General features: G+C 48.9%; 12 protein-coding genes across 12 annotated transcripts; 7 read left to right on the forward strand and 5 right to left on the reverse strand.

Annotated features, from left to right (window-relative positions):
- The first annotated feature begins 3,349 nt into the window (after positions 1-3,349).
- Positions 3,350-6,120, forward strand: B0J16DRAFT_88405 (putative phosphatase regulatory subunit-domain-containing protein). The gene is made up of 2 exons (XM_046134626.1): positions 3,350-5,480; positions 5,642-6,120. Exons 1-2 carry the CDS (start codon positions 3,624-3,626, stop codon positions 6,020-6,022), a joined length of 2,238 nt encoding a protein of 745 aa, XP_045984070.1. The 5' UTR covers positions 3,350-3,623; the 3' UTR covers positions 6,023-6,120.
- Positions 6,121-7,033: 913 nt separating this feature from the next.
- B0J16DRAFT_336531 (major facilitator superfamily domain-containing protein) lies at positions 7,034-9,260 on the reverse strand. The gene is made up of 3 exons (XM_046127242.1): positions 8,801-9,260; positions 8,022-8,739; positions 7,034-7,975 (listed from the first exon to the last, which is right to left on the reverse strand). Exons 1-3 carry the CDS (start codon positions 8,982-8,984, stop codon positions 7,432-7,434), a joined length of 1,446 nt encoding a protein of 481 aa, XP_045984071.1. The 5' UTR covers positions 8,985-9,260; the 3' UTR covers positions 7,034-7,431.
- Positions 9,261-9,603: 343 nt separating this feature from the next.
- Positions 9,604-11,095, forward strand: B0J16DRAFT_354584 (uncharacterized protein; the record flags this gene model as incomplete). The annotated part of the gene is made up of 5 exons (XM_046129379.1): positions 9,604-9,704; positions 9,754-10,068; positions 10,115-10,374; positions 10,419-10,983; positions 11,029-11,095. The coding sequence occupies 5 exons, from the start codon at positions 9,604-9,606 to the stop codon at positions 11,093-11,095; spliced, it is 1,308 nt and encodes a 435-aa protein (XP_045984072.1).
- A 327-nt stretch (positions 11,096-11,422) lies between these two features.
- On the forward strand, positions 11,423-13,277 carry B0J16DRAFT_336533 (autophagy-related protein 17). The gene is made up of 2 exons (XM_046127243.1): positions 11,423-12,135; positions 12,183-13,277. The coding sequence occupies exons 1-2, from the start codon at positions 11,590-11,592 to the stop codon at positions 13,146-13,148; spliced, it is 1,512 nt and encodes a 503-aa protein (XP_045984073.1). The 5' UTR covers positions 11,423-11,589; the 3' UTR covers positions 13,149-13,277.
- Positions 13,278-13,285: 8 nt separating this feature from the next.
- B0J16DRAFT_336534 (HotDog domain-containing protein) lies at positions 13,286-14,278 on the reverse strand. The gene has a single exon (XM_046127244.1). It carries the CDS (start codon positions 14,244-14,246, stop codon positions 13,668-13,670), a length of 579 nt encoding a protein of 192 aa, XP_045984074.1. The 5' UTR covers positions 14,247-14,278; the 3' UTR covers positions 13,286-13,667.
- Positions 14,279-14,527: 249 nt separating this feature from the next.
- Positions 14,528-15,926, reverse strand: B0J16DRAFT_88472 (uncharacterized protein). Its single transcript, XM_046134627.1, has 3 exons — positions 15,451-15,926; positions 14,969-15,404; positions 14,528-14,918 (listed from the first exon to the last, which is right to left on the reverse strand). Exons 1-3 carry the CDS (start codon positions 15,766-15,768, stop codon positions 14,809-14,811), a joined length of 864 nt encoding a protein of 287 aa, XP_045984075.1. The 5' UTR covers positions 15,769-15,926; the 3' UTR covers positions 14,528-14,808.
- Positions 15,927-16,435: 509 nt separating this feature from the next.
- B0J16DRAFT_412649 (ADC synthase) lies at positions 16,436-18,473 on the forward strand. Its single transcript, XM_046133334.1, has 4 exons — positions 16,436-16,551; positions 16,619-16,767; positions 16,817-16,899; positions 16,951-18,473. The coding sequence occupies exons 1-4, from the start codon at positions 16,537-16,539 to the stop codon at positions 18,417-18,419; spliced, it is 1,716 nt and encodes a 571-aa protein (XP_045984076.1). The 5' UTR covers positions 16,436-16,536; the 3' UTR covers positions 18,420-18,473.
- A 394-nt stretch (positions 18,474-18,867) lies between these two features.
- B0J16DRAFT_336538 (uncharacterized protein) lies at positions 18,868-20,658 on the forward strand. Its single transcript, XM_046127245.1, has one exon. It carries the CDS (start codon positions 19,127-19,129, stop codon positions 20,357-20,359), a length of 1,233 nt encoding a protein of 410 aa, XP_045984077.1. The 5' UTR covers positions 18,868-19,126; the 3' UTR covers positions 20,360-20,658.
- Positions 20,659-21,677: 1,019 nt separating this feature from the next.
- B0J16DRAFT_336541 (uncharacterized protein) lies at positions 21,678-23,114 on the forward strand. The gene is made up of 2 exons (XM_046127246.1): positions 21,678-22,399; positions 22,472-23,114. The coding sequence occupies exons 1-2, from the start codon at positions 21,927-21,929 to the stop codon at positions 22,854-22,856; spliced, it is 858 nt and encodes a 285-aa protein (XP_045984078.1). The 5' UTR covers positions 21,678-21,926; the 3' UTR covers positions 22,857-23,114.
- B0J16DRAFT_336543 (uncharacterized protein) lies at positions 23,115-25,188 on the reverse strand. Its single transcript, XM_046127247.1, has 3 exons — positions 24,597-25,188; positions 23,402-24,543; positions 23,115-23,348 (listed from the first exon to the last, which is right to left on the reverse strand). Exons 1-3 carry the CDS (start codon positions 24,844-24,846, stop codon positions 23,217-23,219), a joined length of 1,524 nt encoding a protein of 507 aa, XP_045984079.1. The 5' UTR covers positions 24,847-25,188; the 3' UTR covers positions 23,115-23,216.
- A 175-nt stretch (positions 25,189-25,363) lies between these two features.
- On the forward strand, positions 25,364-26,199 carry B0J16DRAFT_336547 (uncharacterized protein). The gene is made up of 2 exons (XM_046127248.1): positions 25,364-25,888; positions 25,938-26,199. Exons 1-2 carry the CDS (start codon positions 25,772-25,774, stop codon positions 26,028-26,030), a joined length of 210 nt encoding a protein of 69 aa, XP_045984080.1. The 5' UTR covers positions 25,364-25,771; the 3' UTR covers positions 26,031-26,199.
- B0J16DRAFT_336549 (uncharacterized protein) lies at positions 26,200-27,964 on the reverse strand. The gene is made up of 3 exons (XM_046127249.1): positions 27,404-27,964; positions 27,296-27,354; positions 26,200-27,250 (listed from the first exon to the last, which is right to left on the reverse strand). Exons 1-3 carry the CDS (start codon positions 27,746-27,748, stop codon positions 26,293-26,295), a joined length of 1,362 nt encoding a protein of 453 aa, XP_045984081.1. The 5' UTR covers positions 27,749-27,964; the 3' UTR covers positions 26,200-26,292.
- Positions 27,965-27,969: the final 5 nt, after the last annotated feature.

The raw sequence follows: 27,969 nt of genomic DNA on the forward strand, positions 1-27,969 counted from the left end.
CCTTCTCATCGAGATTCGCTGTTGAAGAAGCCATCTGCCGAGAACGATGGAATTCTATACTATCTTTCCGGGTGCGCCTCTCCGGATGATACGGAGCGGACAGAGCGGGAGTTATGTTGCATACATACAGTAGTCAGGACAGGGTCACGATGTTCCTGTCGCGGAAGTGGGAGACGAGGAAGCTGAAGGCTGAAGAAGCTCCGGGCTTGGAACGGTAGCTATTGACACTAACCGTTAATCGTCTGGACCAAAAGCTGTGTGTCACTTTGCCAAACTCCACAGCGTCTGAGAGCCGCTGCATGGATGTCATTCTTGCTTCGCAACGCAATCCTATCCATCGAACAAGCTTCCCACTGACCGTGCTCTCCATCTAATTACGGAGTACGAAGGATAGACTAGTATTTCGTCATCGTAGACTTCAATCCATAGAGCAAGATACTGCACAGATAAAGCAAGATGTGCAAAAGCTGAGATCAGCCTCGTGCTTTGCTTCCTGTCAGCTCATTGATGAGAAATGCACACTCTTGACCGAGAGCTGCGTAAAGAATGCTACGAGTATCTTGGCGTGCGCCACGAGTCTCTCTGATTCGATGATCTGACACAACCTTGGAAGAAAAACGAACGGGTCCAAGACCGAAAAGGGTGTGGGCCGAAAGAGACGGAAGACACACAAACTCGCCCTCATTGTTGGTGCTGAGACGAGTCGCTGTGGCTTCATTTTGTGTCTCTGTTGGGTTTGTGAATACACTCACCATGACGACTGAAGCAGATGTCTCTTCTTTTTATGTTTCTTCTGGTTTTGTATGTATGTAGATTCTGTCGTCCCATCGGTTGCTTGCACTCTTCTTTCTGTTTCTTCTCTTCTCGTTTTCAGCCTACACAGATTGATCGCAGAACAGCCTCACATTCATTCATTCATTTCCATTTCGTACAATTAAACCTTCCTCTGCCTTTACTTTCCTTTCCTTTTTCTATTACTATTACTATTATTATTCTCATCAACCTACGTTAGTTTGACGACAGACGTTTCTGTAAAACCTCTCTATTCATCAGCCGAAAGTGTAAAACTATCAGCTATTGTCCTATCAAGCATCTCGCTAAAAAGCCAGTGCTAAACTTTCCGGCGCATCCTCAAACCAAACCAAACAAGGAGCTCATCAGCCCCTGCCCCATGTTCATTAAGTCCATGCTCTCGTAGCATTTGGGGGAGATCTCCGCTTACAAGTCCTCGTCTACTCTTTTTTTTATCTGTCGATTCTCTGATACAGTACTGGGTCTTTGATACGATACGATAACCCATTGCTCAGATCATATCCACTCTTTTTTTCTTAACACCCTCACTCAGATCAGTCAAAAACCTCATATCATTTTGACAGTACTTCGAATTAATTCGGTATCATATGCTACGAGGCCAAGACCAAAGCACGAAATATCCCACGCTTTCTTTCGCCTCTTTCTTTTTACTTGTCGCCGCCATCTGACGCATACCTGCACAGGCTGTGTGTACTGGATTCGGTAACCATCAGCAGTGCGGTAACATCATTCTTCTACAAACGTACATAAACAGAAGGGGATTATCAATCTTATATTTTTAATTTTCTGCACCTGAGGAGAAACAGAAAGAGAAAAAAGCCTCTCGGAAACCCAAACTCAAACTCAACACCAAGAGAGGACAGGAATCGGCAGACGCCAAACCCCGCCGCCATCAAAAACGCCAATCTTTCTTCATCCACAGGTTCAGGTTGCAAACACCAAGACCAACGACGCCTTCGTCTTTTGGGAGTATCCTCTTTTTGCCTCCGCCTCATTTTGAAAAGAACCTCATCCTCCAATTCACGCATATTGAAAAAGGATAGAAAAAGGCCTCTCTCTTGGATTTGAGACTGTCCTCTCCACTACTCCATCCCATCTCCATACTCTCAACTCAACTCAATCCACATCTCCAATCCCCCACCCCACGGAGAAGTCACAATTGACCGACCCGCCATAAAACCGATGCAACGAGGTTGAGAGAGTTTATCGATTGGTTGATACTCTGCAGTAATCAATTGTGCAGTTCATGTAGAGTCTGTCTGTCTGATACTGATACTCGTAAGTGCACAGCATCAACATGATGCCACCCCATCTCCTTCAACTCTCAGAGTCTCACCCTACCTGTATCTTTACGGTACACCAACTCGTTAGCTCTAGCCCTCCCACCCCTGGCCTGGCCTGCAACTCAAATCCTGCCCCATCCTGCCCATCCCTGCCTTTTAGCACCTACCACCCATCTCTTTAGTCTCCCCCCCATCCACAATCCATCTTGCTAGGTACTCTACCATCAGACGGCCCATGCCTACGCGGCTCTCAACCTTGTCGTGCTAGCCCCATGCCGCTCAGGCCGGCCGGCGCTGCCCTCACACCTCACTAAACCTCCATTGGCAAAGTACCCAAAGGGCCAAGGCAGTGGCAGCGACAAGGTCAGGTCAACCAGTAGCAAGAGTCTAACTTGGTTTTTTTTTATTGGGGACAGTCCAGAGGCAACTGCAACTGGACAGAACACTCAAAACCACCTGGCTCCCCGCAGCCATCTATCTTATCCTCGATTCCTTTCAGCATCCACCAGCTCTGATTGCTGTCAACGAGTTTATGACCTCCACTCAAAAAAAGGACTGATTGACTGACTTGAAGTGTCTCTATAGTATCATCAGCCATCATTTATTGTTTTTGTTTATTATCTTTTGGGTCTTTGTATTTTGTTTGTTTGATGTCTCTGTCCTCATCCTCAACAACATCATCATCATCTCGACGAAGCTCCTAATCCGACGACTACCGCTCTTGTTCAACGTTATCTCGGAAATCAGCTGCAGTATCACTTCGCTGTGATACCTCTCACTCAACTCATCTTATCAACTCAACACAATTGCCGACTGTTCCTCGTGGAATCATCCTTTTGCTCAGTTGCTGGAATATTGCCAGAGCATAATCGTCCTTCTCCGAGTCGACAGCTTTGTTTGTTTGGCGCATTGATCAGCTCAATCGTGTAAGTAGTGGCACCGCACTAAAACCCACTGAACTACACTACACTGCACTGCACTGTACGCCCTGTAATCCTCAACACCACAGCGCCGCACAGCCCTCTCGTTCGCGACAAACGAAACACAGACAATTAAAAAAAACACATCCATCTCCATTGCCCACATTCTCCTCATCCTCTATTCATCATCAGTTCGTGATTGTCTATTTTTTGGTTACCCCAAATTGTCATTGTTTTCACCCTTTCTTGGCACTTCTTCTCTCTCGTCTAATTATGCATTGCCACAAAAGTTCCCTGTTTCTTGACCATGCTAATCCGTTCCTTCCCCGTTACTAGACCTGATCTCGATCAACTCCTTCCTTGATCTTCATCGAAGAGCGCTAGGAGCAAAATCTCCATCGCAACTCAACGCAACACTTCTCCGTCCTCCAAAATCTCATCTCGCTCGAGACGAGAAGTTTCATCAACCTTATTTACCCTTAGTTGATTCTTCTCTTTACCTCATCGTGGTTAAGCTACTGGAAATCGTCTCCTGCTTCCACGGGTAAATCTTTTCCTCCTCCTCTCCACCTCCCTCCCTCTAATCTCACACCCGAAAACCTTGGGAATGCCTTACACGCCGCCCTCACATCGATCTCCCGCTTCGTCAGCCTCTGCTTCGCCCGTAGCGAGCCGGAGGTCGTCGCTACAATCGAGTCCGAGACCTAACCTACCGCGATCTGCTTCATATCTTACCAAGCATCGACGAACACCTTCAGCTTCTGCTCTCAGCGATGGATCGACGGGGACGCTGACACCGCAGGGAACATCGGAGGATCTCAAGAGCATGGGCACAGCAGTTCCTTCAAGCGTTCGCCAATCACCACCGCCCGTGACAGACGACCGCACAATGCCCATGGGTGCTATCATCTCGCCACCCGATTCTGCTTCCTCCGGTAGCGACGACGAGGAGCAAGAACCCCAGATTCGAGGTCGAAAGCTCGACAAGGCTCTACGAGACGCCGTTAGCCAAATCCCCATGCAGCGCTCATCATCTCCTCAACGATCACAAATCAAGCACAATGACAGCACAGAAACATTACAACTACGCCCTCGCAAGGATGGTGTGCATCTAAGTTTCAGCACAAGTGCTCTCGGTGATCTTGCCAAGGGTCGTAAGATGGGTCATGTTCGATCAGCTACCGAGCCCAACGCTGGTCTTAACAAGTCCGACAACTCGCAGTCAGTATCAGAAGAGGAGACTGACGAGGATCTGCTTAAGAAGCCTCAAATGGTGCGAAAGAAGTCTGGTGAGCTAGTCCGACCTGCTCTTCGTCCTTCCTCAAGACGCCGCCCCTCAAGTATGCCCGGTACTCCCATCTTCTCCAAGGCTGTCCACTTCGATTCACATCTCGAGCACGTCCGACACTTCCTGCAAGTGGACCGACCTCTCGCTGTGAGCGCTGGATCTTCACCAATCGACAGCTACGAGAGTGATACCGAGTACCCCTTCCCTGGCAACGGCAAGCAGACTTCCCGAACTCCTCCTTTTGAGTGGGAGATTCTCACCGCAAACTTCCCTCAAGACTCACCGGCCCGTAAGTCGTTGCCCGTTCGACTCGAGAAGGTTTGGCTATCGGCCGATCAGAAGACTCTTTTGGGCTCTGTGGCTGTTGCCAACATTGCCTTCTCCAAGGCCGTTACATGCCGTTTCACCCTGGACTACTGGAAGACCACCTCGGAGGTTGCCGCTGACTACAGCCACGAGATCCGCCCTCGGGAAACTCCGTTGGGTCATGATCGCTTCACCTTTTCCATCAAGCTCGCTGATACAGCCAACCTCGAGTCCAAGACCCTCTTCTTCTGTGTCCGCTACACCGTCAACGGACAAGAATACTGGGACAACAACACCAACTCTAACTTCCAGGTTGACTTCCGCAAGAAGCATCTGCCCATGAATGGCAAGAACAATTTCCAGGGCGCTTCTTCTCGCCCGGCCAATGGACTCCCCCGGAGCAGCCGACGTACCGGCAGCGCCAATGTCCCTCGACCCAAGTCGATGCCTGCTGGCTTCAGTGAGTTCGGTGACGACGCAAAGCTCAACTTTGATCAGCCTATCCATGAGTTTCTCGGCGAGTCTGAGAACAGCACTGGTGGTCTTCGCCTCAAGTCCAAGTCGGCTGGTAACCTGGCCAGTGATAACATCTCTAAGGACTTTGGCTCGCCCAGTGGCCTCGCCTTCTCTAACCGATACGACTTTGGTGCTTCCTTGAGCGCTGCCGTCCAAGCTGCCAAGGAAAAGGAAGCCGCTCAGGATAAGGATGGTCTCTACATGAAGGCCAACGTCCGAAGTTCCAAGCCCAGCCTTATGGTTCCTGAGCCCATCAACAACGCTAAGAGCCAGGCCACCGCCCCCGGAGCTACCTCTCCCAACTCGACTATCTCCAGCTCATCATATGAAGAGCTGGTTAACAAGTACTGCTTTGTACGTGCCCCCGAAGTCCGCCCTGCTTCACCCATCGCTTCTGGTGCCCGTCGCCCTTCCCTTGTGCGCCAGAATCGTAGCATCATTCACCCCGCCCATCGGAATGGCACGGCAATCCAGAAGCAAGATCAAAGAGTCGGTTACTAACAGTCTTGTTGCAGTTTGGATCAAAACAGTCGAGCCCTAACATGAACGACACTACCCTCAGCGCTACCCGCTACGACGGTGCCGCCGCTGGTAACCACCGCCGCAGCCATACAACATCGCTTGGAAGCCCTAACGGATATTCCCACCACGCCGGCCCTGCAGCTCACCATACTCTCCAACTTGGTGGTGCCTTTAGCCCACAGTCGGGTCCTTCAACACCAAAGGATGGATTCCGTGCCAACAGCACGTCGCCCACCCCGAAGCCTTCGGCTACTGCCTTTGTGACATTCGATGGTACACCGTCTAACGATCTGTCGTATCATGTTCAACAACAAATGATGGATCAATTTCCCTGGTCGCGCGATGGCCATGCCGCCACGGCGATTCGAGGATAGAGTCATGTCACTGACCGTAGTATGGAGTTGGACTGTTCATAATCCACCAGCAACACGACATCAACAGCAACCCAGACTGCATTGCTATCATAATACACCTTTCACTATGGGCCAGGCATCATCGCCGCCCGCAATATCACTACTCTACCTGGCTGTTTGATCCGAAACAGCACCAGCCTTTGATCCAAATGATCAATGGAATGCTTGTACGGCTTACGGTCACAATTGTTTGGCGTTTACGGAATTGGACTTGTGCAAGCCTGGCATGGCATGCCGGGCATCCGCATTGGAGTTTGGGAGTCTTTATTACCTGCAAGTCTTTGTTTCCACTTTGCTCTTTGCGGAACACCACCGCCTTTGTTACCTTGCTGCTTTAATCATCGGACCTCACCCTGTTTGTCACCCATCTTTGACTGCTCTCCGTTGAACGGACAGAGACAGTCTTAATAAGGATGGAGTGTTACAACAGAAGGATCCTTGTTTTATGTGTTTGTATGCCGAAAGTTGAAAGAGCGAAGCCTGGTTTTACGCGTATCACGATGTCTCCCTCAAAGATGACCTGATTGAATGCGAAAGACTGTATAATGGCGCAGTGGGAATTTGGGAATATGGAATCAATCAAAAGTTTGCTTCCGCATGAATGGAATGCAATTGCTAGGGATTTGTGCTTGGAGTTGGTTCGTAACAGATATACATTATACTATACATCAAAGCTGCCAGAATGCGATGCGGGTACAGCTCAAGAGAATCATTTGCCTCTGCCATATTTTGTTCCTCATTGTTTGTGAACGTGATTGTTGAAGACATGAATGAGTGTGATGTGTGACTGATGAGAATGAGTTTGAGTTTGAGATAAGCTGATGAGAGCCGCGATAAGACGGAGATGGCCGGTCTCGCCAATCTCACCGGGGCGCCACCGTTGAAGATGATTGGACGCATCGTAAGACCTGGGTTGTTTAGAACCTTCCATTACTGGCATTGTTGGTGTTCTTATCAGTACTTTTGACAACGGTTTATATGACAGGCTTGTATAATCATGGCCCTCGGAGATGTGAAAACGTGAGAGAGAACAAGAGAAGATTTTGTGGATGTTGTGTTTCTTGTTGCTTTTGACTAGATGCGATACCTCTCCTATCTAAGTCGAACACTAACGTTAAAAGCCAGACTCACAGCCTTTCTCAGATGGCTTAGAGGCCTCTTGGAACATCATTGTATGTGAGTATATCTCCTCCGGGCTCTTAGCATGGTAATCTTAAACAGTTTGGATATCTCATCAATAATACTATCTAGATGTCTATAGTTGCTGATACCTGCGCTGGGGATGTGATATTCTCTTGCACACTACCTCATAGTGACCGACACACCTGATCAATGGCCGCGATTATCTAACTACAAAGACCTTGTGTCGTCTAAAAGACATACTTGAACTCCAAACTCTGATCGCCTTCCTTACCATTGCTATCATCCCCCCTCGCCAAAGCCTTTTCCTTTTGTCTCATCCGCCACTTAAGAAGACCATAAATAAGTCCAATGCACACCAACGCAATAACCTCACCTCCAAGCGAGATGGCATTTCCAGTTACATAACGAGGAGCGTCTCCGATGGGATAAATCTGAGAAGCTGCCATTCCGGATGCGTTACCGATTGATATGATTGTGGCGATAGCGACGGACCGCTTGTAGTCTGGCTGGACGTTGTTGGATATCCAGGTTACTACGACAGTGTTGAAAGAGTAGACTCCGCTGCCGACTAGGAACATGGCGAAGAAACCTGCGCCTTTATGGCTTGTTCCAACGGCGATGGCATAGCCGGCGATGACGAGGAGAGGTGAGTGGATGAGGCAGACTGCTCGGCGGTTGAGGCGATCGGAGACGTATGTAGTGGCACCTGTGAAGATGGATGCTAGAACATAGACAGGAATACTGAGATAGTTGGCTTGCAACGAAGTGTAGCTGTCATTGTTAGTCAAGATCACAATAATAATAGACGAATACTTACTCGAGACCCTTGAGAAGAGTAGGCAAGAATGTTCCAAAGCCAAACAGCGCAATCGAAGAACAAAACAAGGCAATAGAAGCAAGCCAAATAAGCGGATCAGTAACAGCCATACCAACCTGCTTCCAAGAGAACTTGACAGTTTCCTTGAACGGGTTATTGCGCTCCTTGATAAGCTTCATGGTCTCCTTTTCCTCAGCATTAAGAAACCATGCCGTCTCAGGAGAACTGGGTAAACTCAACCAGCATATAGCTCCAACAAGCAACGAAATAGCACCCTCAATAATGAACAGCCATCTCCAAGCAGATAATCCATGTCTCGCACCCATACTCTGAATCCCATACGCAATAAGTCCTCCCAACGCTCCAGAAAGCGCGATGGATACGTAGAGTACAGCCATGCGTTTACCTTGCGACGCAGGAGGGTATATCTGTGAGATGACAAACATGAGAGATGGAAAAAGACCAGCTTCAAAGAATCCGAGCAGGACGCGACAGGCAATGACTTGGCCATAGCTATGTACAAAGCCAGTGCCAAGCGTAATGGCACTCCAGCTAATGATAGCAATAGCAAGAACCTTTCCAGGACCGAATTTCTTTACGGCGAGAACCCAGGGTGTTTCGAATATGACGTAGGAGATGTAGAAGTACATTGATACGTCGTTGAATTGGGTTCCGTGCATGCCTGTGTCTTCTTCGAAGCCGAAGACGCGGGCGTTTCCTGAACCAAGTGTTAGAAATTAGGTTTACGATGGGGTGATTTGAGAGGAGAGTGAGGTTACCTATGTTTGTTCGGTCTAGGTAGGCGAAGAGAACGAGGATGGCCATTTGAGGCATGACGAATTTGTCGAATTTGGAGAGGACTTTGCGTTCTGCATCGTTGCTGGTTATGCTTGTTTCGCCGGTTTGTTCGAGGGGTAGACTGGTGAGGTCTTCCTTTTTCTCGGAAGCCTCCATGTGTGACATATTGAATACTTGAAACTCAGCTATACTGTACTGTACATGGTGGCTTCTCTGAGGGTCCGTCCAACGTTATGTATAAAGTCCGGGGTAGACCGGACCGGAGCCCGGAGCGGGGCTTCTTATCCACCCCCGCATTTGCTATCGATGAAGCCGTCGGCGGAGACTAGAAGACCCGCATGATAGATATCCTTCGGGTATAATTCCTGGGTTTGTACAGGAGATAGAAGCGATAATGCATGATAAGACTGATACATGACTAGGCCAAGCGCCCGATGTCACTCGTCTATCCTGAATGTTTGTGAGATAAGATCATGTGCGGATGGTCCCCTGTCGTTTCGGAGCATTTAGTGTTGGCCGACGGCCGACGGGCGATAGAACCACCACGGTTAAGGTGTTGCAGCCAATCAGTATTAGCTATTGGGCAGTGAAGTATGGCCATCGTTAGATGCGGAATCAAATGGAGCTTTAGACCCATCCCGCGATGGTAACTATGACCACCGTCGGGGACCATAGCTATAATAAAAGAATAGACTGGGGCTCATCGAGATATGATAACATTTCATCGAAGGTAGACTTGCTATCAACTCATACACATCAGATTACAAGACTACAGACACTCACAATGGGCTCACTAAACCTACCACCCCTGACAATCGCCGAGTCAAACCTCGCAAAGTCACTACACGAAAGCTGCCAATTCGGCGCAGCGCACCCATGGGGAAAGTACGTCAAACACACTCCTCACCATAAACACGTTCTAACATGTACCTAGAGCATCCACAGAAACAGGCATGGCCCGTCTCAGTCTCGACGACTCAGACAAACAAGTCAGAGACTGGTTCATGGCCTACGCCAAAACCCTCAACTTAAAGACCTTCATTGATCAAATGGGTAACCTATTCGCTATCCGCTCAGGAAAGAATAATGAATTGCCTCCTGTCATGATGGGCTCTCATCTTGATACGCAACCTACCGGTGGACGGTATGATGGTATTCTTGGTGTTATTTCTGGTCTTGAGGTTTTGAGGACTTTGAATGAGAATGGCGTTGAGACTGAGGGGCCGATTGGAGTTGTAAACTGGACAAAGTGAGTCTTCTTGGTTTGTTGTAGGGTTCTTGCTGACAATTTGTAGTGAAGAAGGTGCTCGATTTCCTAAGATGGCTGTGGCTTCGGGTGTGTGGGCTGAAGTCATTCCCCTTCAAACAGCATGGGATCTTAGAGAAATCCTCGCATCTGAACCAAAGTCTATGAAGGAAGAGCTGGATCGTATTGGCTACACGGGTGATGTCCCAGCATCATACCAGTCAAATCCCTTTGCCGCCCATTTTGAGTTACATATCGAGCAAGGCCCTATCCTAGAAGATGAGGGTCTCAAGATTGGAGTTGTGCAAGGTAAGAATGATGCGTCCGTGGGAAGTATTGACTGACGGTTGTAGGTGTCCAAGCGTTTAAATGGTTCAACATCACCGTCAAAGGTCGAGATAGTCATGCGGGTACAACACCCCTCTACGCCCGCAAAGATCCCATTCTCTGCGCAACAAAGATGATCGTGGCAGCTAATTCGATCGCCAAACGTTTCGAAGGTCTAACAACCACTGGAATCTTCACCGCTGAACCAGGAACGGTGAATACAATGGCTCACACAGTTAAATTCACCCTTGACGTACGCCACGTGCAAGATGAGACACTCTCCAAAATGGTGGAAGAGTGTGAAGCTGAATTCTCCCGCATTGCAACTGATGATAGTGAGAAGGGATGTCAAGTTGAGTGGGAATTGCTCGTTGATAGTCCTGCTGTCAAGTTTGATGAGGGATGCATCGCTGCTGTTGAAGCAGCTGCTACAGATGTTTGTTCTACGGAGAAGCTTTGGAAGAGGATGATTAGTGGTGCTGGACATGATAGTTGTTATACCAACCGGGTATGCCCGACGAGTATGATCTTTACGCCTACGAGATCGGGGATTAGCCATAATCCTACAGAGTACTGCTCGCCTGAAGACTGGTAAGTTATTCTTTGTTGTTTGAGGGATAGTGCTAATCTTTGTAGTGCGCTTGGAGCTAGTGTGTTGCTAGGGGCTGTTTTGCGGTATGATAAGGTGCGGGCGACAAAATAGGAGAAAGGGAGCAAGAATCTGTCGTGATGGATTGACTTTGAGGCTCTACAGAAGTGCCATGGTGTAAGTGGACAAAGTGAAACAGACCGCCGCCATAAACGCATGTCTGAGCGTATAATAATAAAACAAATGAAACATTCTACGGTAGTGCATGACTCTATGGCTTAAACATACTGTACCTGCAGTAATGCTAGGACTAACCCAGTAGCCTATTCACTGATTCAAGCGCGTCAGCTGCCTGGTCTCAGGTGGATCCCCTGCGATAACGGAACTCTTATCGTAACTTCCGTCATCGTCCAGCCCAGCTATCAAGCTCCCATCCATCCCAAGTCCTACCTTAACTTTCTTTTCTTCTTCTTCCAATACATATTTCTTTTTCCATCCTAACATTCATCATCATCACCAAATCTCAATATGTAGTCATGATTGATTACTAGCATTGTTATTGTTACCATCACACCGACTTCCCAAACACAAACACAAACACTTTCATCATGGCTTCTTCGTCCGCCTCTTTGCGCCGAAGCCATGGCTCATCCGGAGCCTCGTCCGGCCATTCACATCCCCGACAATCAAACTCAAACTTATCGCGCTCTGGAGGCGCGCATGAACTCGATATCGATACACTCGTAAACCATCTCTTCGCTTCCAAGCGCTCGCTATCTTCAGTGGCGCTCGTCCTGCGCGCAAACGAAATCGCAAATGCTGCGCGGCAGTCCCATGAGGATGTCGCTATCTTGACAGCCCAGGCGGGCTTCTTAGAAGAGTCTATCCTTGATCAGACGACTATCCTTGCTAGAGTTAGGAGGAGCTTGCAGGGTACTTATGATTGGGGAAAGAAGGACTTTAAGAAGCTGATTAAGTCGATGGATCTTGTTGATGGGGGGTTGGAGCGCACTATGGAGATGTTGCGCGAGACTGGTGTTGAGGAGGTTTTTCGTCCCAAGGGTGAAGAGAGACGAAGTCTTCTTGATTTCATCGATGAAGGGGGTGTGCACGGAGTTCGAGAAGCCATGAAGAAGAGCATCCAGGAGCTGCAGGTAAGCAGGCCCAGAAGCCATCAACAACCACCGCTGACACAAAGTAGGCTGTACAGCAATCTTTTGATGGCGATCTACTCCGCTTCGACAACGACATTCGCAATCTCAAAAAGATCATCACGGATACCCCAAGCCTATCCCACGACGACGGCCCACCCTCCATCGAACTCCTCGAAAGCTTAGTCGATCACTCAGCAAACATGGCCCAACTCCTCGTCTCGCTAACGCATCACTTCGACATGTGCGTCACCGCCATCCGCACAACAGAAGGCGGCGTCGCCCTCGCCAGACGCAGAGCCGCCGAAACAACACAGGGCACCGACGGCGTCTCCATTTCTGGCGTTATCGCCGAGCAGGAATCCGGGATGTCAGACCTCGAGCCCAAAACCGCCAAAGACCGTGCTGAAATGTTCAAGGTTGTTGTTCAAGATGCTGGCGAGGTTGGGGATGTTGTGCAGGAGATACAGGAGCGCCTCACGGCTATGGAGCAGGATTATCTCGTGCTGCAGGAACAGCATGATATTTCGAAACACGCGTATGAGAGTATGCTGCAAGCGTATGCTGTGCTGGGTGATATTGGCGATCGACTCGCTGATTACATCGCTGCGGAGGGAGACTTTAAATCGAGATGGGATATGGAGAAGGAGAGTGTTTTTGCAAAGTTGCAAGAAATGCAACAACTCAAAGATTTCTACGAGCGATATGCCGGCGCGTACGATAGTCTCATTCTCGAAGTCGAGCGTCGACGGGCAGTGGATGATCGTGTGAAGAATATCTGGCGCAAAGCACAAGAGAACGTGGATAAACTTCTCGACAGCGACCAAGCTTCGCGAGAGACGTTTAGACAGGATGTGGGAGAGTATCTTCCTACGGATCTGTGGGCGGGTATGCAGGGTGCTGCGAAGAAGTGGACTGTTGTGCCCGACGGGGAGGGGGATGATGAAGGGCCGCCTTTGAGGAGGAGTGTTGTTGAGGCTGCGAGAGAGAGACTTGGACGGATGGAGAGACGGTAGATGGATTGACATGTACAGGATATGGAAAGCGTACATTTGTATTATTGTGGGTTGGGAATGGCGTTAGGTAGCTTGGATAGCTTGTTTGTTGAATACCACTCTTCATAGCGATTGACACTTTGACTCTTGTACTGATGTAACATGTTCGTTTTGTTTAAAGAGAGAAATGTTAGGTTGACCGGGTCAGACGTAGTTGGCAGTGTTGACAATGAGATCTTACATAGGTCGGAGCCCGGCTCCAAGAACTAAGTTCTCCTCCACGATAGAAGCCCCAGCCGAGATGGCCTTGTGAGTGTTGTCCAGTATGCTAATCTACCTAGAATCTTGATACATACAAGTAGTCAATAGCTTTCAGAGAAACTATACCCAGTGAGCATCTAGTCTCGTCCATCTAGTATGTCAACTGAAGTTCCGTGCCAGTTACTCATTCACATCCTCGTGAGAACAACAAAATCACAACCACAGTGACCTTTCAGACAACGTTCGTTGATACAATCATATTTAAACAATCTTCATCCATCATGAAGCCCTTGGCTGTGAGTTCTTAACATACTTAGTATGCTGCCCCAACGTAACAAGCTTCAACCCCCCATCCTTCTCAACTTTCGAAATCCTAATACTCGAAAACGCAACACTCCCACCAACTTTATCCGCCGTAGACACAATCTCCACAACATCACCAATCCTAGCCGTAGACAGATAACTAATATGCATATCCACACTCGCACCAGTGGTTTCTCTCAAATCCCAGCTCGCGATGGCTAAACCAGTGACAAAGTCAATGATAGTGGCGGAGACTGCGCCGTGGAGGTTGCCGCTGCTGTTCAGGTGGTTTTCGTTGAGGGTCATGCGTGTTGTTACGACACCTGGGACAACGCTTGTGAGATAAGCGTCAGACATTATGAAGTTGTAGATGGGGGATTTGGTGCGGAGGCGGTCCATTAGGGATTGGACGTGGGTTGTTCGGGTTACTTCTGGGGAGTCGATGTCGGGGGTTTGGACCCGTGTTGAAGGTGGTTCAGACATGATGAATATCTTTGTTTGTGAATGTTTCTGTGTGTTCAAGTAGGTAGTTCTTGTGAGTGAGTGTAAGTGCATTTGATGAGTGAGTCTTTAAAATTTCCCCATCGGGCAATTCCCGTCCCCGTTTGCTGAATACCCTCTCTTCCCTGCATACACCTTCAACTCGGACTCTTAAAATACATCCGACTAAAGCACCCAGCCAGAGACATTAAATGCGTATAATACCTATGATGTTCTGCAATGGCTGGGCTTATAATAGTGAAGTGGTGCACACAGACTTGTGCACGAGAGCGGATGTCCAGGCAAGATTGGTGGAGGCACGAATCTCTTAGACACGGAGATGAGCCGATGAGTTCATATAAGAACTCTCAGAAGCCTTGCTGCGATGATGCGAAACCTCCATGAGGCACCGCATTGAGGAATTTCTTGATTAAAGTACAAAAATTCGACAGCTCTCTTGAGCTTATTCTCGGATTCCAATGCCACATCTTCAGAACGCCGAATGTCCCAGCCGTGTGTGTGTATCTCCGTAGTGGTATTGTACAAAAAAGCGCCTCAAAGTAACCCAGAACAAAAGAGAAATGACGTTCGATATGCGCCAAGAACACCAATTTACTGCCTCCGAAAACGACTCTGTTTACTCGGCACGAGAGCCGCTGCTGTGACGCGCGCGTTTTCGTGCGCTGCTGGTAGCGGGGTGCATCTTGTCGTTGCGCTCTCGCTTGAGCTTGTGGTCCAAGACACGGGCTGACAATTATTAGTACAGATTTTATGAATTGAGGAGGGGGTACACATACTGAGAACATCGTATCCGAATTGAGGGTGCTCCAGACACAAAGCCTTGAACTCCTCCTCGGCCTCGGCACGCAAGGTATGTGAGCGCGTAGCCCAAAAGCTTGCGACAGGAGCGCGAATAGTAATATCGTCGTTGCTGGTGAAAGCATACACATAACGAGCATATGCGATCTCGCCCTTAGCTGTAGAGTTGACGCAGTGGATCTTGGAGCTGGAAAGCGTCTTGAGGCCGTCCACACCAAACTTCTCGGCGAGGGTGTAGATGCGCGCGTGCTTGAGAAGCTGATCGCCGCTGTTGTCGACGGAGGGGATCGTGGGGTCGGATTCGAGGACGCGCTGGCCGGGGAGCTTCTTGGGGAAGTATTCGCCTGTGTAGAGGTATTCGAGGAAACTGCCGACTGTGTCGATGTCGTAGTCTGGGAGTTCGATTTGTCGGGGCTCCGGGGTGTTAGAGGGATTAATGAGTTGCGCGGGGCGTGCTTACGCTGCCGTCTTCGACAAAGGCGTCGCAGATATCCTTGAAGTAAGGACTTTGTGTCAAAAGACCCTGATGCGCTGAGAGAATGGACTGATCGCCTGATCCAATGAGTAGTGTGACGATAGGGCTCATCAAGTAATTGGCAAAAGTAATTCTAGGTTCGACAACTTCAGATTCCACAGTAAGCACCGTCTCGTCTGCATTCTCAACTTGCTCGCCCTCAACATCTTGACTATTCTCAGCGGCAGTTTCCTGGGTGTTGGTCTCGGTCATCTCGACGTCGCCCGTAGGCTCAACGGAGTCCTCATGCTGGTCTGTAGGCATGATTTCGATATTGTGAAAAAAACAAAAAGGAGCGACTTATGCGACTATGAGAAACGAATGGAAGGAGCGCCGAAATCGGTGTCGATTGGGAATAGCTTCAAATAATCTGATTGAGCGCGTGGGTAAAGGGAAACGCGAGATGCGGATGAGAGCTAATTGCGCTAGGCTGTAAACGGAAGCGAGCTTCTGTTGCAGCGCATGGCCTTGAGCGCAAGGCATTCATGCATGGCCGTCATGACTACCCTAGACTTTCGTCCGGGTGTTAGAAGAATTAGCGGCCGAAAGCAAAGGAGACGAAATGATTTGGTCATCTTGGTCCAGCTTAGCCTGCCATGGTATTCTGGCAGCTCAAGCCTGAGAGGACCTTTCGTTTGCCAACTCTACAACTGCCAGTTCATAGAGCAGAACGCATCTTCGCCAAACTGAAAGGGACAAGCTCCATCTGCTCTCAGTGTACGAAGGACTTAGCATCAGCAATTGACCATCAAGAACAAGTCGTAAAGTTTATTAAGGGCCCTAAGTGGTGAGAGAAGAGTAGGACATCACCTAATCTGACATCTCTGCTTATCGATTGGGCCCGTGCAACTACCGCTATCGGTGCCCCGCCCCCACTACCATCGGAGGCACTGGACCTTCAATTGATCCAAAAAAGTGACTCGGAAGCAAACACCTTCTAGTGCCAACACAACAATCTTCCATTGTTCCTACTTCTTTGTCCGCAAGCCACCAAAAACACCCTGACCTCGAGGATTCGAAGTAGATATAAACATGTGTGCAGCACAGGTAAGAACATGCTCAACCATTACTGTTTGAAGATCTTACCATGGACTATACTAAACTTCTTCGTCAGCTTGATATACGGCCAACTGCCGATGAAGCTCGAAAGGCTTTCAACCAAGAATGGACATCTGAGACACAACCTACGCTTCTGCCAGTCTGCGCTTCTGCTCCTGCTGATCTGTTGACGCCCTCTGCTATCTATCTCAAGCTGTCCTCAGGGTAAACATACCCCAATGCTTCTTTTCGTTCTCTGACTCACAACTTGCAGCGCAACTTCTGAATACTCTTTCCTCCTCGAGAGTGCCACTGGAAGCACGGAAACCGTTGGGAGATATAGTTTTATCGGCGCCAGTAAGCTTCTTTGAGTACATCCGGTGGATCATTTCTAAGTCTTTGTTCTAGACCCTCGAAAGGTGCTGGCCACCGGTGATGGCTACGAACACTCCGGCGACCCTCTCAAGACCCTAGAGACCGAGCTCTCCCACGACCGCGTTCTAGATATCCCCTCACTAAGACTACCCGCCCTTGCCGGAGGTGCCGTTGGCTATGTGTCGTACGACTGCATCAAGTACTTTGAGCCCAAGACCGATCGACCGCTGAAGGACAACCTCCAGATCCCTGAGGCTTTGTTCATGCTTTTCGACACCATTGTTGCTCTTGATCACTTCCGTTCGACGTTGACTATCGTTACGCATATGAAACTACCAAAGAACCCCTCAGACGATCTCCAACCCGCTTACGACGAGGCCTGCGAAACCCTCCGAAAGACTCTCGATATCGTTTACCAACCCGAGACGCCCCTACCCGCCCAAACGCGCGGCGAACAATCCGAAGCTGATCAGCAGTTTTCGTCAAACGTTGGTCGTAAGGGTTATGAGACGTTTGTTAAGGAACTCAAGAAGTACATTGTCAAGGGTGACATTATCCAGGCCGTGCCCTCACAAAGATTCCGCCGAAGCACAAAGCTCCACCCTTTCAACATCTACAGAACACTCCGAACATTGAACCCTTCGCCATACGTCTTTTTCCTGTCCTGCAAAGACTTTCACATTGTCGGTGCTTCGCCTGAGTGTCTCATGAAGACTGATGGTTATGCTCCTTTGCCTTCCGACTCGCGATTTGGGTACACTGCCACTGAGGCCCGATCAAGACCTCGTATTGTCAACCATGCTATTGCCGGAACTATCCACCGTGGAAAGAACGCTGCCGAGGATGATAGATTGGCAGCTGAGCTTTTGGCGTCTAAGAAGGATCGCGCTGAGCATGTCATGTTGGTCGATCTTGCTCGAAACGACGTGAACAGAGTCTGCCACCCTACGACTGTCAAGGTTGACAAACTCATGCGAATTGACCGTTTCTCTCACGTTCAGCACATCACCTCTGAAGTTTCAGGAGTGTTACGCCCCGAATGCACACGCTGGGACGCTCTCCGCTCCATCTTCCCCGCCGGAACAGTGTCAGGCGCACCCAAGATCCGAGCCATGGAATTGATCTACGACCTAGAGCAAGAAAAGCGAGGAATCTACGCAGGAGCAGCAGGATGGTTCGGCTACGACATTGTGCGCGTGGATGACAGCACTGAAACCCAGGACAAGATCTTTGTCGACGAGGGACCTATGGACACGTGCATTGCTATCCGAACAATGCTTGTCAAGGATGGTGTGGCGTACATGCAGGCTGGTGGTGGTATTGTGTACGACAGTGATCCTACGGATGAGTGGATGGAGACTATGAACAAGTTGTCTGCTAATCTTAGGTGTGTGGAGCTTTCGGAGAGGTATTTTGGAGATGGGGTTAGTACGAAGACTGTTGAGGAGATTATTGCTGATGAGAGGAGGAAGGGGGAGGAGGAGGTTGCTGCTGAGAAGTAGATGAGAAAGACATTTCTACTTTGAGATTATAGAATTGACTGCATTACGATTGGGCCTGTCTTTGAATGCTTTGTGACAATGTAACGACAATGTGTAGTTGAGATCCTGTTCCTCGTGGTCCAAGTCCAGGGGCTGATGCGATATGGGAACCTGGCTTATTGATATTTGACTTTGCCAAGAAATGCACTATATTGGTTGTACTGTAGGAGAAAGACATGGCTGGGCTTACGGTTGAAGGGCCCACGGTTGAAAGGCAACAATGAACCGGTCGTGCAGTGAGGCTCGTCGTGCCCACACTCTCCAAGTGATGTTCCAAGATACACCCACTGAGCAGGACATCAAGGCTAGTGTTCTTCTGAACATCGATACTCAGAACACTACGAGCTTCAAGAACAATCTCTTTGTTATTTCTCTCACCATGGCTGTGTAAAATAGTAGAAGCGAAGCATCTGGGTATAAAGTCTCTAACAGATCACTATTCAATTTGGCTTCATCAGCAACTCTCACTCTTCACACTCTTATCAGATATTCATTCTTGAATCGGATTCGGTATTCGCTTCTACACAGGTAAGTATCAGGTAAGAATCACCGACTTTACAGGTAAGTATCACCACCATCCAAATTCACGGTAAGTATTATTCCCAACCAACAAACATCTTGACTTCACAGTTTCGTATCAACTTCAGGTAAGTTATACAACCGTCATTATGTCTTCTACCCTTGACTACTGGCCTCCTATTCAGGAGGCAATCGCCAGCAACAGCGATCCCTTACAACAAAACTCTGCAGCCAAGGTGCAGTGCCCCATCTGCATGGACAATATTGCAGTTACTTCATTCCCTCCCGTTGCACCCCGAGAAGGCGACCATCCCGACATTGATCCCACTCAGGGTGAGGTCCTCCTCTGCGGCCATGTCCTATGCCAGGCTTGCCGCAGCCACGACGAAGCTACAAGATACCACGAGCGCAAATGCCCCATGTGTCGCGCTGACCTGCGATGCACCGACTGTGGCAGACCCGCGAAGACCATGTCCATTCCTAAGGAAGGCCCATCTTCGACAGTCCCTGCTCTTGCGAAGGGGGACGACGGCGCACGATGCGCCGATTGCAATTCTAAGCGCTGGTTCAGGGATATGATTCAGCAAGGTGAGTGGCCGAACGGTCTAGCTGATCTAGAGCCTGGTTTTGTCCCGTTCTTTTACCATGTTGTTGGAAGGCTTGAGGACGCGAAGCGTGATGTCACTCAGGAAACACTCATCCAGACCTTTTCTACCATTGTCAAGGAAGAGTTCAGCACTATGACTCGCAAACGGGCAGAGGCGATTTACAATCGTTCTGTCACCACGGGCAACCCTTGGTTTCATAATGAGCCTGCTGTTGAGATGAACAAGAGGGCAGCACCACCTCCAACTGAAGACATAGCAGAGGTAGAAAGACGTCGCAAGAATGTCCAGGCCTTGATTTATGATTGGACAGACGAACTCGTGGCACTGGGTCATCTCATGGAAGACGAAAATCTTCCACAGGAGGAGGGAATAAGGATAATGCGACGGGCTCATCATCTTGATGGCATGATGCGTCATTTGGCAGAAGAGCGTCGTAAATTAAGCATGTTGCAAGATGAATACTTGGAAGAAGCATTGCGAACAGGACGCTCGGGAAACCGCCCTGCGGAGAGAAGGGCAAGAGTTCGTGCTCTTTTGTTTGAAGAAGAGCGTGCTGAGGCAGCGATACGGGAGATGGGTGATGCCCTGGGTGGTTTCCTAGAGGTCTACGATCGGGGACTTGACTTGGCCTTGGTTCCCTTGCCTGATGATCCTGATGCTGGTCCTGGCATGGACATAGCTGACATGCTTCGGGATGATGCTATGGACATGGAGGCAAATGAGTTGCCAGGTAGGTCGCGGAATTATACGTACACCAGAGCTCTCTCACTGTAGTAAGACGGAGCTACTGACGCTCGTTGATCGAATTGACCTGGAAGATGGAGCCATTCGATACTATGTTCGAAGGATCTAGGTACCTGAGCCGGACGAGGCAAGAGACTAGTGGGAGAATATCCTATCTAGCTAGAGGAACGGGATGGAGATTGGTAAGTTGGAGTCTGTCAGTCGGTTAACGCGTGTAAGTGACAACACGGGCTGGACCCGGTAAGTGGGAAGTTGAATCTCGGGCCGCACGGCACATAGAAAATTGATTTTTATTCATTTAATTATTTATCCAAGACTAACTAGTGAATATGCGGGCGGTGAAACATGCAATGCGTTCTACGGGATTAGATGTAGGATATAAGCAGTGCGTCCTTTAAGGCTGTATTTTAGCGGGGTTGAAAGCAAACAGTTTCAGGCTTGTGCCGTCTGAGCCGTGAACGTCGGACGATCATACAGTGATGAACATTCAATACTAACCCGTGACCAGTGACCAGTGCGATTTAATGTTTAGCCATTGATGTCAGTTCTACCTAAGCCTGAATACAAGGTGATGCTGTCAGCTGTCTGTCACATGGAGAGAAGTAAGTTTGAAGCTACTACTATCCGTAGGTAGACGCAATTCCAGATACACGCAGACAACACGCAATACTAGGTAGCTAGGTACACGTATGTATAAAGAGATTTCACGGATATCGGCTTCTCTCATGACTCAATTCGAGGATATTAAAGAAATGCCGGACGGAATATATATGCCGAATATATTGAAGCGAAGGTAACCAAAACTACTAGGCAACTAATAGATTGGAGGAATGAAAAGAAAAGGGTTTCTTGGAGGAACAGAAGAAAAAGTGGAACAGGATAGCATCATCTCACCGCGCCGTGCCGGTATCCGATCGCGCCCAATCGACCCCGGCAAGTCGGCACAGAGACATCCACCAAGTTCAAACGCCGAGTTTTGTCTATAATAGAGTCGATATAGATGAGAAGAATAGAGATGAATAACTAGAAAATACAGAGATGATGAAAGAGACCAGTGGGATAGATAAACATAGGTTCTTATAGAGAGAGAGAATATATGCATGTCACTCGCTTCTTCGGCATCACATATACAAGGGGGTGTTAGTGAAGGAGTGTCACCCCCCCGCTAGTGGACATGCCCGTTGACTTGTCTCGGAAGTACGGCTTCACCTATGAACATGAACCTATCGCAAACTGGAAACTCCTAATGAACCCTTTTTTTGCAAGTTGCCGTCTGTTCCAGCAGCGATCCTAGCACTAAGAATAGAACCACTTATACTTTCTTCTCCCACCTACAATCTTACTCTCACTCTTGTTCCTGCTTTCACATTTATTTATTTATTGATTCACTATAGACGCCCCTCCCTATCTCGGTCCTTCGCGCTTCACTCAGCTTCCGTCAATCGTCAAGGGGTGCTAACAGAGTCCATTTAAGGCCTAGAAGCCGCTTTCTGCCAAGATTTCACCACATCGTTTTCTCTTCTCTGAGCCTCATTCAGTCTCAATCTCGACTTCACTTCTTCAATTCAATTTACTTCGACTTATGATCCCGCGATAGATGCCTTCCGCTCTGCAGGCCGACATGGACTCCCTCGCCGTCGTCGGCCTCCCTACAACAACTGCCATAACAGGCCTTCTCGAAGTTGGCGCCGCAGCAATCGACATCCTCAGCGACCTCAACATCTCTCCTCAACACGACACCATCGTTCTCAACACTTTACTTCGAGAAGTTAAAGAATGTCGCTCGTCTATTCACGCCTTTTATAAAACTCTCAATCTTATTGAGAATGGTCAGATTCCTATTCCTGCGCGCGCAGCTTGGATTAGCTTGGACACCCTCGTCGCGACGCTCACGGATACTGTTCTTGCTTTCTCGAGATTGAGTTCGCTTTGCTGTGCGGTGGATGAGGAGAGTACGCAGTCTTGTCCTGAAGATGCGGCGAAGCATTTTGAGAAGAAGATTAGGGCATTGTGCGCAAGGATCAGATGGCATAACCTTTCTATTGCTATGATGATGACGATAGTGAACTGGTAAGGACACTCCCACTGAATGAAGCTTGACTTAGGTTATGGCACACGGACCTTTGCTGACAGACTATAAAGCCCCGGAGAAAAAGACGCAAAAAACAGCCGCGACGAACTCGCGCATCGAGTCGCCCGCCTCCTCACATTCAACGTCAACCTCGCCTCCCGCCTACGACACAACACAAGACCAAGCACCGGTTCCTCGGGTGCCAAGACGACCGAATCCCCCGAGATCACCCCCGTCAATGTGGGGCGTCCGCCGCCGGCAACATACTCAGGAACACTCGCCAACCTAACTCACCCCAAGGCTTTGTCACGAGTAGTCCTGCCTATCGAGTTGAGGGAGTTGAGGGATGACTTTGAGTACTACACTGGTTCCTTTCCCTCGACTGTGGGAAGCTGTGAGTTTCCTAATGGTGGTGTACTTGTTGGGACGCCGTACAATGTCACTTCTGCGCGATGAGAAACATGATCATCCTTGATCCTCAGTGCAGGGAGTGGGTCGGTATGTCATCGAGACAAGATGACGAAATATGCAAAGTCGGTGTTTAGGTTGGAAACAAGTTCAAGTTGAGGGAGATTTAGACGGGCATTTTTCACTTGGGTTGTTTATGTGTAATGATGTTTTTTTTATCACATGGAGTTGATTTAGCTAGGCATTTGCAATTATTCACGTAGAGATATCCATCCAATCAATTAATCAGCCATTACTTGGCATGCGTGTGCGTGCTATTGTATCTAGGTATGAGTGCTATTGTATGGGTATGCTTGCTATAACGATGTGCTATACTTGCTGATGCTATGCTAGGTATACGATCAACCCTCAAATAAAGAGCTTGCTACCGTGGTACTTGGTCTTGTCAGAGTATGTCTCGGTCTGCACAGTCTTCTCGGTAGATCGCTCAGGGAAACCCTTGAATGACTTGGCATAAGTAGCGACCGAATGAGCAATAAGCTGTGGGGTATTGTTAGTGTTACAGTCATCAAGACATGTGATATATGACTTACCTTGGTGTTCACCTCCCAGGCAGTGTAGTTGACGTTGGTCAGATCGTCGCCGATTTGGTGGTAGTTCTTATCGTACCAGACACCAGCTTCTCCGCCAAACATCTCAACCTCTCGCTCAGTCTTGACACCCTCGGCACCAGTAGCGATACCACCAGCAGGAATACCACCACGGATAAAACCATCGTAGTCACTGCGGCCATCAAAGGGAATGAAAGTGTAGTTGAGGCCCTGCTCCTCGTACCAGTCAACGTAAAGGTTGCGCAGCTCCTCGGAACCCTTGGGGTTGGCAGCATTGGTAGCGTTGTAGATCTGGTAAGCAAAGTTGGGACTGGCCATCATGTCGTAGTCCATGAAGAGGCGAATCTTCTGGTTCTCTTCCTCGGAAAGAACGGAGACGTAGTGGTCGGATCCGAGGAGACCTTCCTCCTCGGCGGCCCACCAGGCAAAACGGACGCAGTTGTTGACGCGGTACTTGGTCAGCTGGACAGCAACCTCAAGCACTGAGATACTGCCGGAACCGTCATCATTGATACCAGGACCCTCGGCAACACTGTCACTGTGGCCACCGAGCATAACACAGTTCTCAGGGTCACCACCACGGGTCTGGGCGATGATGTTGGTGGTCTGGATGGTCTTGACCTCGGCGTCGATGTAGGCAATAGCATCAACCTCCTCGCCATCCTTGATCTTCTTGGCAACAGCCTTGCCCTCATCACCACCGAGACCAAAGGTAGCGATGTGATCAGGAGAAGGAGTTCCTAGAGTGCCGTGCACTTCACCCTTCTCGTAGTTGTATACAACAGCCGCAACAGCACCCGCCTTACCAGCGTTGGCAGACTTTGTTCCGAAGGGACAAGTTCCGCGGAGGATGTACGCGATGTTTCCATCAACATCCTTGGGATAATCGGACTCATCGCATCCTTCGTTGTTCACAAGAACAAGCTTTCCATGGACAGGCTCTTTATTCTTCGTAGGAGGAGTCAAGGCCAAAGGCGAAGCTTCCTTGGGAACATCATTGCCGAGAACAAGTCGCGACTCGAAAACGTTACCCGAAACGGCAGGGAACTGCTGGTTAGAGACGGAGTAGTATCCGCCCAGCTTAGCCAATTCGGCGTGAATGTACGACAGCGTGCCGAGATGGCCTGTCAATCAGTTAGTCAGTTGTGCCGAGATCGGCGGTGTTATCATGACTGACCTTCGCTACCGATGACACGAGTAGGATGACCATACTCGTCCTCTCCATTCTTAGCAATCTCGTAAAGATCCTTTGCTCGCGCCTCGAGATTCTCAGGCTTGATGCTCTTTTGGAGAGCTTTGGTGTCTACAATGGGTAGATCATCGCTGAAGGGACTCCATGAGAGCTTTGGGACTTGAATGTTGAGAGGGATCTGAAGAGCTGAGACGGCAGTCGCAGCGGCGACCAAACAGACGCCCTTTGTTGTCATATTGATGGTTGATGATAAGAGTTAAGAGAGGATGAATGGATGAAGCTGTAAGAAGAAGAAGGGAGTGTTCAGGGTTTCACACAGAGCAGGTGATACAAGCTTGTGACGTGATGATCTTTGAGCTACTGGAGCTTAGCTTGGTTGCCCTGCCAGGAACCCGAGGCATTGCTTATCTTTGCCTTGGCCTTAGCTGCGCGCCAGGGCTCCCTTCCCCATCCCGTCCCCGCGCCCTATCTTGATTGGTGTCTTGGCGGGGATCTACCCTGGATGGTATGTCGTCTTGTCAGGATTGTAAGTCATCATCCAGCAAGATAATTCTTATATCAAATAATTAAATATCTGGTTATTTAAATATTGTTTATCTATTTAATATTCTCCTTTGACTGTGTGGTCTAGCTAGCAATGAGGATTATTGCAGCTTCTTGCGTTTAACACATGTGTTGGAGCCAAAGTGAACGGGTAGGAACATTAGCAGGCTGCGATGAAATGACACACCAAAAACACACTAGAAACATGGAAGGATTCTTTACATCAGACTTGTGATTTGCATATGTATAATCGCCGAGCCGAACTGAGTACGTTCTTAAGATCCATGTTCAAACAAATGGTACATACAGTCATTTTCATCCTGTTCCTCGCCTACCAGCATCTGTAAAGCAAACGCCAAATGAACAAACAAATCACTTTCCACATAACAAGCCCCAATCGGAATACCGCACATCTTACGCAACTGCTGTAAACCCACTGGCCACGAATCTTACACCCTCATCTTGGCGACAAACAGTCAGCTCACTCAGCTCACCAACATAGGGTGCTGACATGCTGACGCTAATGTGAATCACTTAAAGACAACTCAATTCCCGAATCAAAAGCTCCAACAGTTTATTCCTACTGTACATAAAAACTCATACTCAAGTCTCACACGATGCATCCCGCTTACACACTATACATCTGCCTTGAAGCCCGTGTGGCCGAGTGGAAGAACGATATATACGCTACCCTGAACAAAGCTTTTGCTGTACCGACTGATGCTTGGATTCAACTTATTCAAGTAAGATGCCGGGTTGGAGATGTAGAGGATGTATGCTTACGATATGCAGCTTAATGAGAAGAAACCGCTTGATGTTGAGGAGAGAGTGGAGGAGGGACGGGGGGGATTGAAGGAACGGACAGAGAAGAAATAACGATGAGATTTGAACGAGCAATATGAGAGATGAATTGACAACCTATTTCCCGACCACATTACATGGATGAGTTGAGCAAGGGTTATGAGTTCACGTGAAAGTACAGATGATACAAAGAATTACCAAGGTAGGAAATCTTGAAGGAACAGCAGCCTTCCTATTCGCCATATCCATGCAGTATATCAGGCCACTTCTCAAATCAATACTTCTAGTATTTCTACTTCAAGAAAGTATGTCTATATCCCAACTCAAAGAGGGTTAATCAAGGAATGCTCATCTTGACATGATCAACCTTCTTCGAAGCCCGTCCTCCAAATCCCCACCCAATCTGATGCGCAAGCTGAATCTCAATATCCAAATCATCAGCCCAAGCCCACACAAGTCCAGGGTTCTTCTGGAACATTCTACCCGCAGCAATAAGATCAACCGGCACATCATTCTCGTCCTTTCCACCGGAGATGATTTCTTCGGCTTGAGTACCAGTCTTGATACTGCCCACCGAGGAGACCAACATCTTGTCACCCACAACCTTCTTGATGTGCTTGGCAAACTTGGCTTGATAACCAGGTCCACCTTGAACCTTTTGAGAAGGGTGGTTTCCGCCGCTTGAGACGTCGATGACATCGACGCCGCGCTCAGAGAACAACTCTGCGAGCTTGGCGGCTTGATCGACTGTCCAACTTTCGCCGGTGTAGTCAGGGTTGGTATCCAACCAATCCGAAGCACTAATCCTCACAAAAAGAGGCATGTTCTCAGGAATAACAGCCCTGACTTCCTCAACAAGCTCCAGCGCAAGCCGAGTTCTGTTCTCAAAAGAACCACCATACTGATCCGTACGCTTGTTAACAGCAGGTGTCAAGAACGAAGAAACAAGATATCCATGCGCGAAATGAAGTTCAATGACATCAAAACCAGCTTCAACAGCACGATTGGCAGCTTTAACGAAATCTTTCTTTAGTTGGTTGATTTCGGGGATGCTCATGCTGCGAGGTGTGGGGTGGTGCTCGTTGAAAGGTTCGGTGCTGGGACCGTACACATCATTGGGCCAGCCGTTTACTTCCTCAGTGGCTGTTGCGCCGGCGCTGAGCCAGGGAGCTACGCAGCTTGCTTTGCGGCCTGCGTGGGCTAGTTGGATAGCGATGTTTGTGTTTTGGCTGTGCGCAAAGTCGACGTTCTTGCGGAGTGTGTCGATGTGGGCGTCTAGCCAAATACCAGCGTCCCTAATCCGTCAGTATGATACGATGTTGTATCAAAAGGGAACTTACTCAGGTGTAATGCGGCCATTGGCTTGTACGGCAGTAGCTTCAAGCATCATAAGACCAGGCTGCAAACGTTAGTTTACGACCTCATATCAACGCCATAACGCCACTTACACCACGCTGAGCCATTCCTCCGTAATGGGTGATATGCCAAGGCGTCATGAAACCCTCATGGCAAGAGTACTGACACATAGGGCTGACCCAGATTCTGTTCTGCATGGTAACACCACGGATCTTGAGGGGCTGGAACAATCTAGGCACGGGTCTTCCATCACTGGGCTTAATGGCCAGACCAGGTGGGGGATCTTGCTCGGGAGTGAAAAAGGGAACGCCTTTGGCTGCCTTGTTGGGGATGGGATGGCTGCATTTTTCGGTCTTTGCGGGAGCGGGAGTTTCCGGTCTTGAGACGGGGATGCCGTGGTGAGGATGGGCGATACGCTTGGTGAGATAGGCGGCCATGATGAGTTGAGTTTATCACGATGAAAATAGATATCACAGTGGGTTAATCTTCAAAACATATCACGACTCCGAGAAACATTTTATATATAAAACCATTATGGGTCAATGACGTGGGTGATTAGAAATCTTGACGGTCAAATAACGGCAGATCTCCATCATTGCATGTGCGCGGATCTCTGCGAGGCGCTTCCATATCCGTCGGCATTGAAAACGGAGTCGGC

This window comes from Fusarium flagelliforme (assembly GCF_020744385.1).
Source record: "Fusarium flagelliforme strain FIESC 12 MPI-CAGE-AA-0113 chromosome Unknown B0J16scaffold_3, whole genome shotgun sequence".
Lineage (NCBI taxonomy): Eukaryota > Fungi > Ascomycota > Sordariomycetes > Hypocreales > Nectriaceae > Fusarium > Fusarium flagelliforme.

Bases quoted from the DNA above. Each gene is read 5' to 3' on its own strand.
- B0J16DRAFT_88472 (XM_046134627.1), bottom strand. From the start codon at position 15,768: ATGCCTACAGACCAGCATGAGGACTCCGTTGAGCCTACGGGCGACGTC. The intron at 15,405-15,450 runs GTAAGCACGCCC...AACACCCCGGAG, and splicing joins CCTTTGTCGAAGACGGCAGC to CCCCGACAAATCGAACTCCC. The intron at 14,919-14,968 runs GTATGTGTACCC...AATAATTGTCAG, and splicing joins ATTCGGATACGATGTTCTCA to CCCGTGTCTTGGACCACAAG.
- B0J16DRAFT_336541 (XM_046127246.1), top strand. From the start codon at position 21,927: ATGCCTTCCGCTCTGCAGGCCGACATGGACTCCCTCGCCGTCGTCGGC. The intron at 22,400-22,471 runs GTAAGGACACTC...CAGACTATAAAG, and splicing joins ATGATGACGATAGTGAACTG to CCCCGGAGAAAAAGACGCAA.
- B0J16DRAFT_412649 (XM_046133334.1), top strand. The intron at 16,768-16,816 runs GTAAACATACCC...CACAACTTGCAG, and splicing joins TATCTCAAGCTGTCCTCAGG to CGCAACTTCTGAATACTCTT. The intron at 16,900-16,950 runs GTAAGCTTCTTT...TCTTTGTTCTAG, and splicing joins ATATAGTTTTATCGGCGCCA to ACCCTCGAAAGGTGCTGGCC.
- B0J16DRAFT_336549 (XM_046127249.1), bottom strand. From the start codon at position 27,748: ATGGCCGCCTATCTCACCAAGCGTATCGCCCATCCTCACCACGGCATC. The intron at 27,355-27,403 runs GTAAGTGGCGTT...TAACGTTTGCAG, and splicing joins GAGGAATGGCTCAGCGTGGT to CCTGGTCTTATGATGCTTGA. The intron at 27,251-27,295 runs GTAAGTTCCCTT...CTGACGGATTAG, and splicing joins AATGGCCGCATTACACCTGA to GGACGCTGGTATTTGGCTAG.
- B0J16DRAFT_336547 (XM_046127248.1), top strand. From the start codon at position 25,772: ATGCATCCCGCTTACACACTATACATCTGCCTTGAAGCCCGTGTGGCC. The intron at 25,889-25,937 runs CTTATTCAAGTA...ATGTATGCTTAC, and splicing joins CGACTGATGCTTGGATTCAA to GATATGCAGCTTAATGAGAA.
- B0J16DRAFT_336543 (XM_046127247.1), bottom strand. From the start codon at position 24,846: ATGACAACAAAGGGCGTCTGTTTGGTCGCCGCTGCGACTGCCGTCTCA. The intron at 24,544-24,596 runs GTCAGTCATGAT...ACTGATTGACAG, and splicing joins TCGTGTCATCGGTAGCGAAG to GCCATCTCGGCACGCTGTCG. The intron at 23,349-23,401 runs GTAAGTCATATA...AATACCCCACAG, and splicing joins CCTGGGAGGTGAACACCAAG to CTTATTGCTCATTCGGTCGC.
- B0J16DRAFT_336533 (XM_046127243.1), top strand. From the start codon at position 11,590: ATGGCTTCTTCGTCCGCCTCTTTGCGCCGAAGCCATGGCTCATCCGGA. The intron at 12,136-12,182 runs GTAAGCAGGCCC...GACACAAAGTAG, and splicing joins AGAGCATCCAGGAGCTGCAG to GCTGTACAGCAATCTTTTGA.
- B0J16DRAFT_336538 (XM_046127245.1), top strand. From the start codon at position 19,127: ATGTCTTCTACCCTTGACTACTGGCCTCCTATTCAGGAGGCAATCGCC.
- B0J16DRAFT_336534 (XM_046127244.1), bottom strand. From the start codon at position 14,246: ATGCACTTACACTCACTCACAAGAACTACCTACTTGAACACACAGAAA.
- B0J16DRAFT_336531 (XM_046127242.1), bottom strand. From the start codon at position 8,984: ATGTCACACATGGAGGCTTCCGAGAAAAAGGAAGACCTCACCAGTCTA. The intron at 8,740-8,800 runs GTAACCTCACTC...CACTTGGTTCAG, and splicing joins CCTAGACCGAACAAACATAG to GAAACGCCCGCGTCTTCGGC. The intron at 7,976-8,021 runs GTAAGTATTCGT...TAACAATGACAG, and splicing joins ACTCTTCTCAAGGGTCTCGA to CTACACTTCGTTGCAAGCCA.
- B0J16DRAFT_88405 (XM_046134626.1), top strand. From the start codon at position 3,624: ATGCCTTACACGCCGCCCTCACATCGATCTCCCGCTTCGTCAGCCTCT. The intron at 5,481-5,641 runs GTACGTGCCCCC...GTCTTGTTGCAG, and splicing joins TGGTTAACAAGTACTGCTTT to TTTGGATCAAAACAGTCGAG.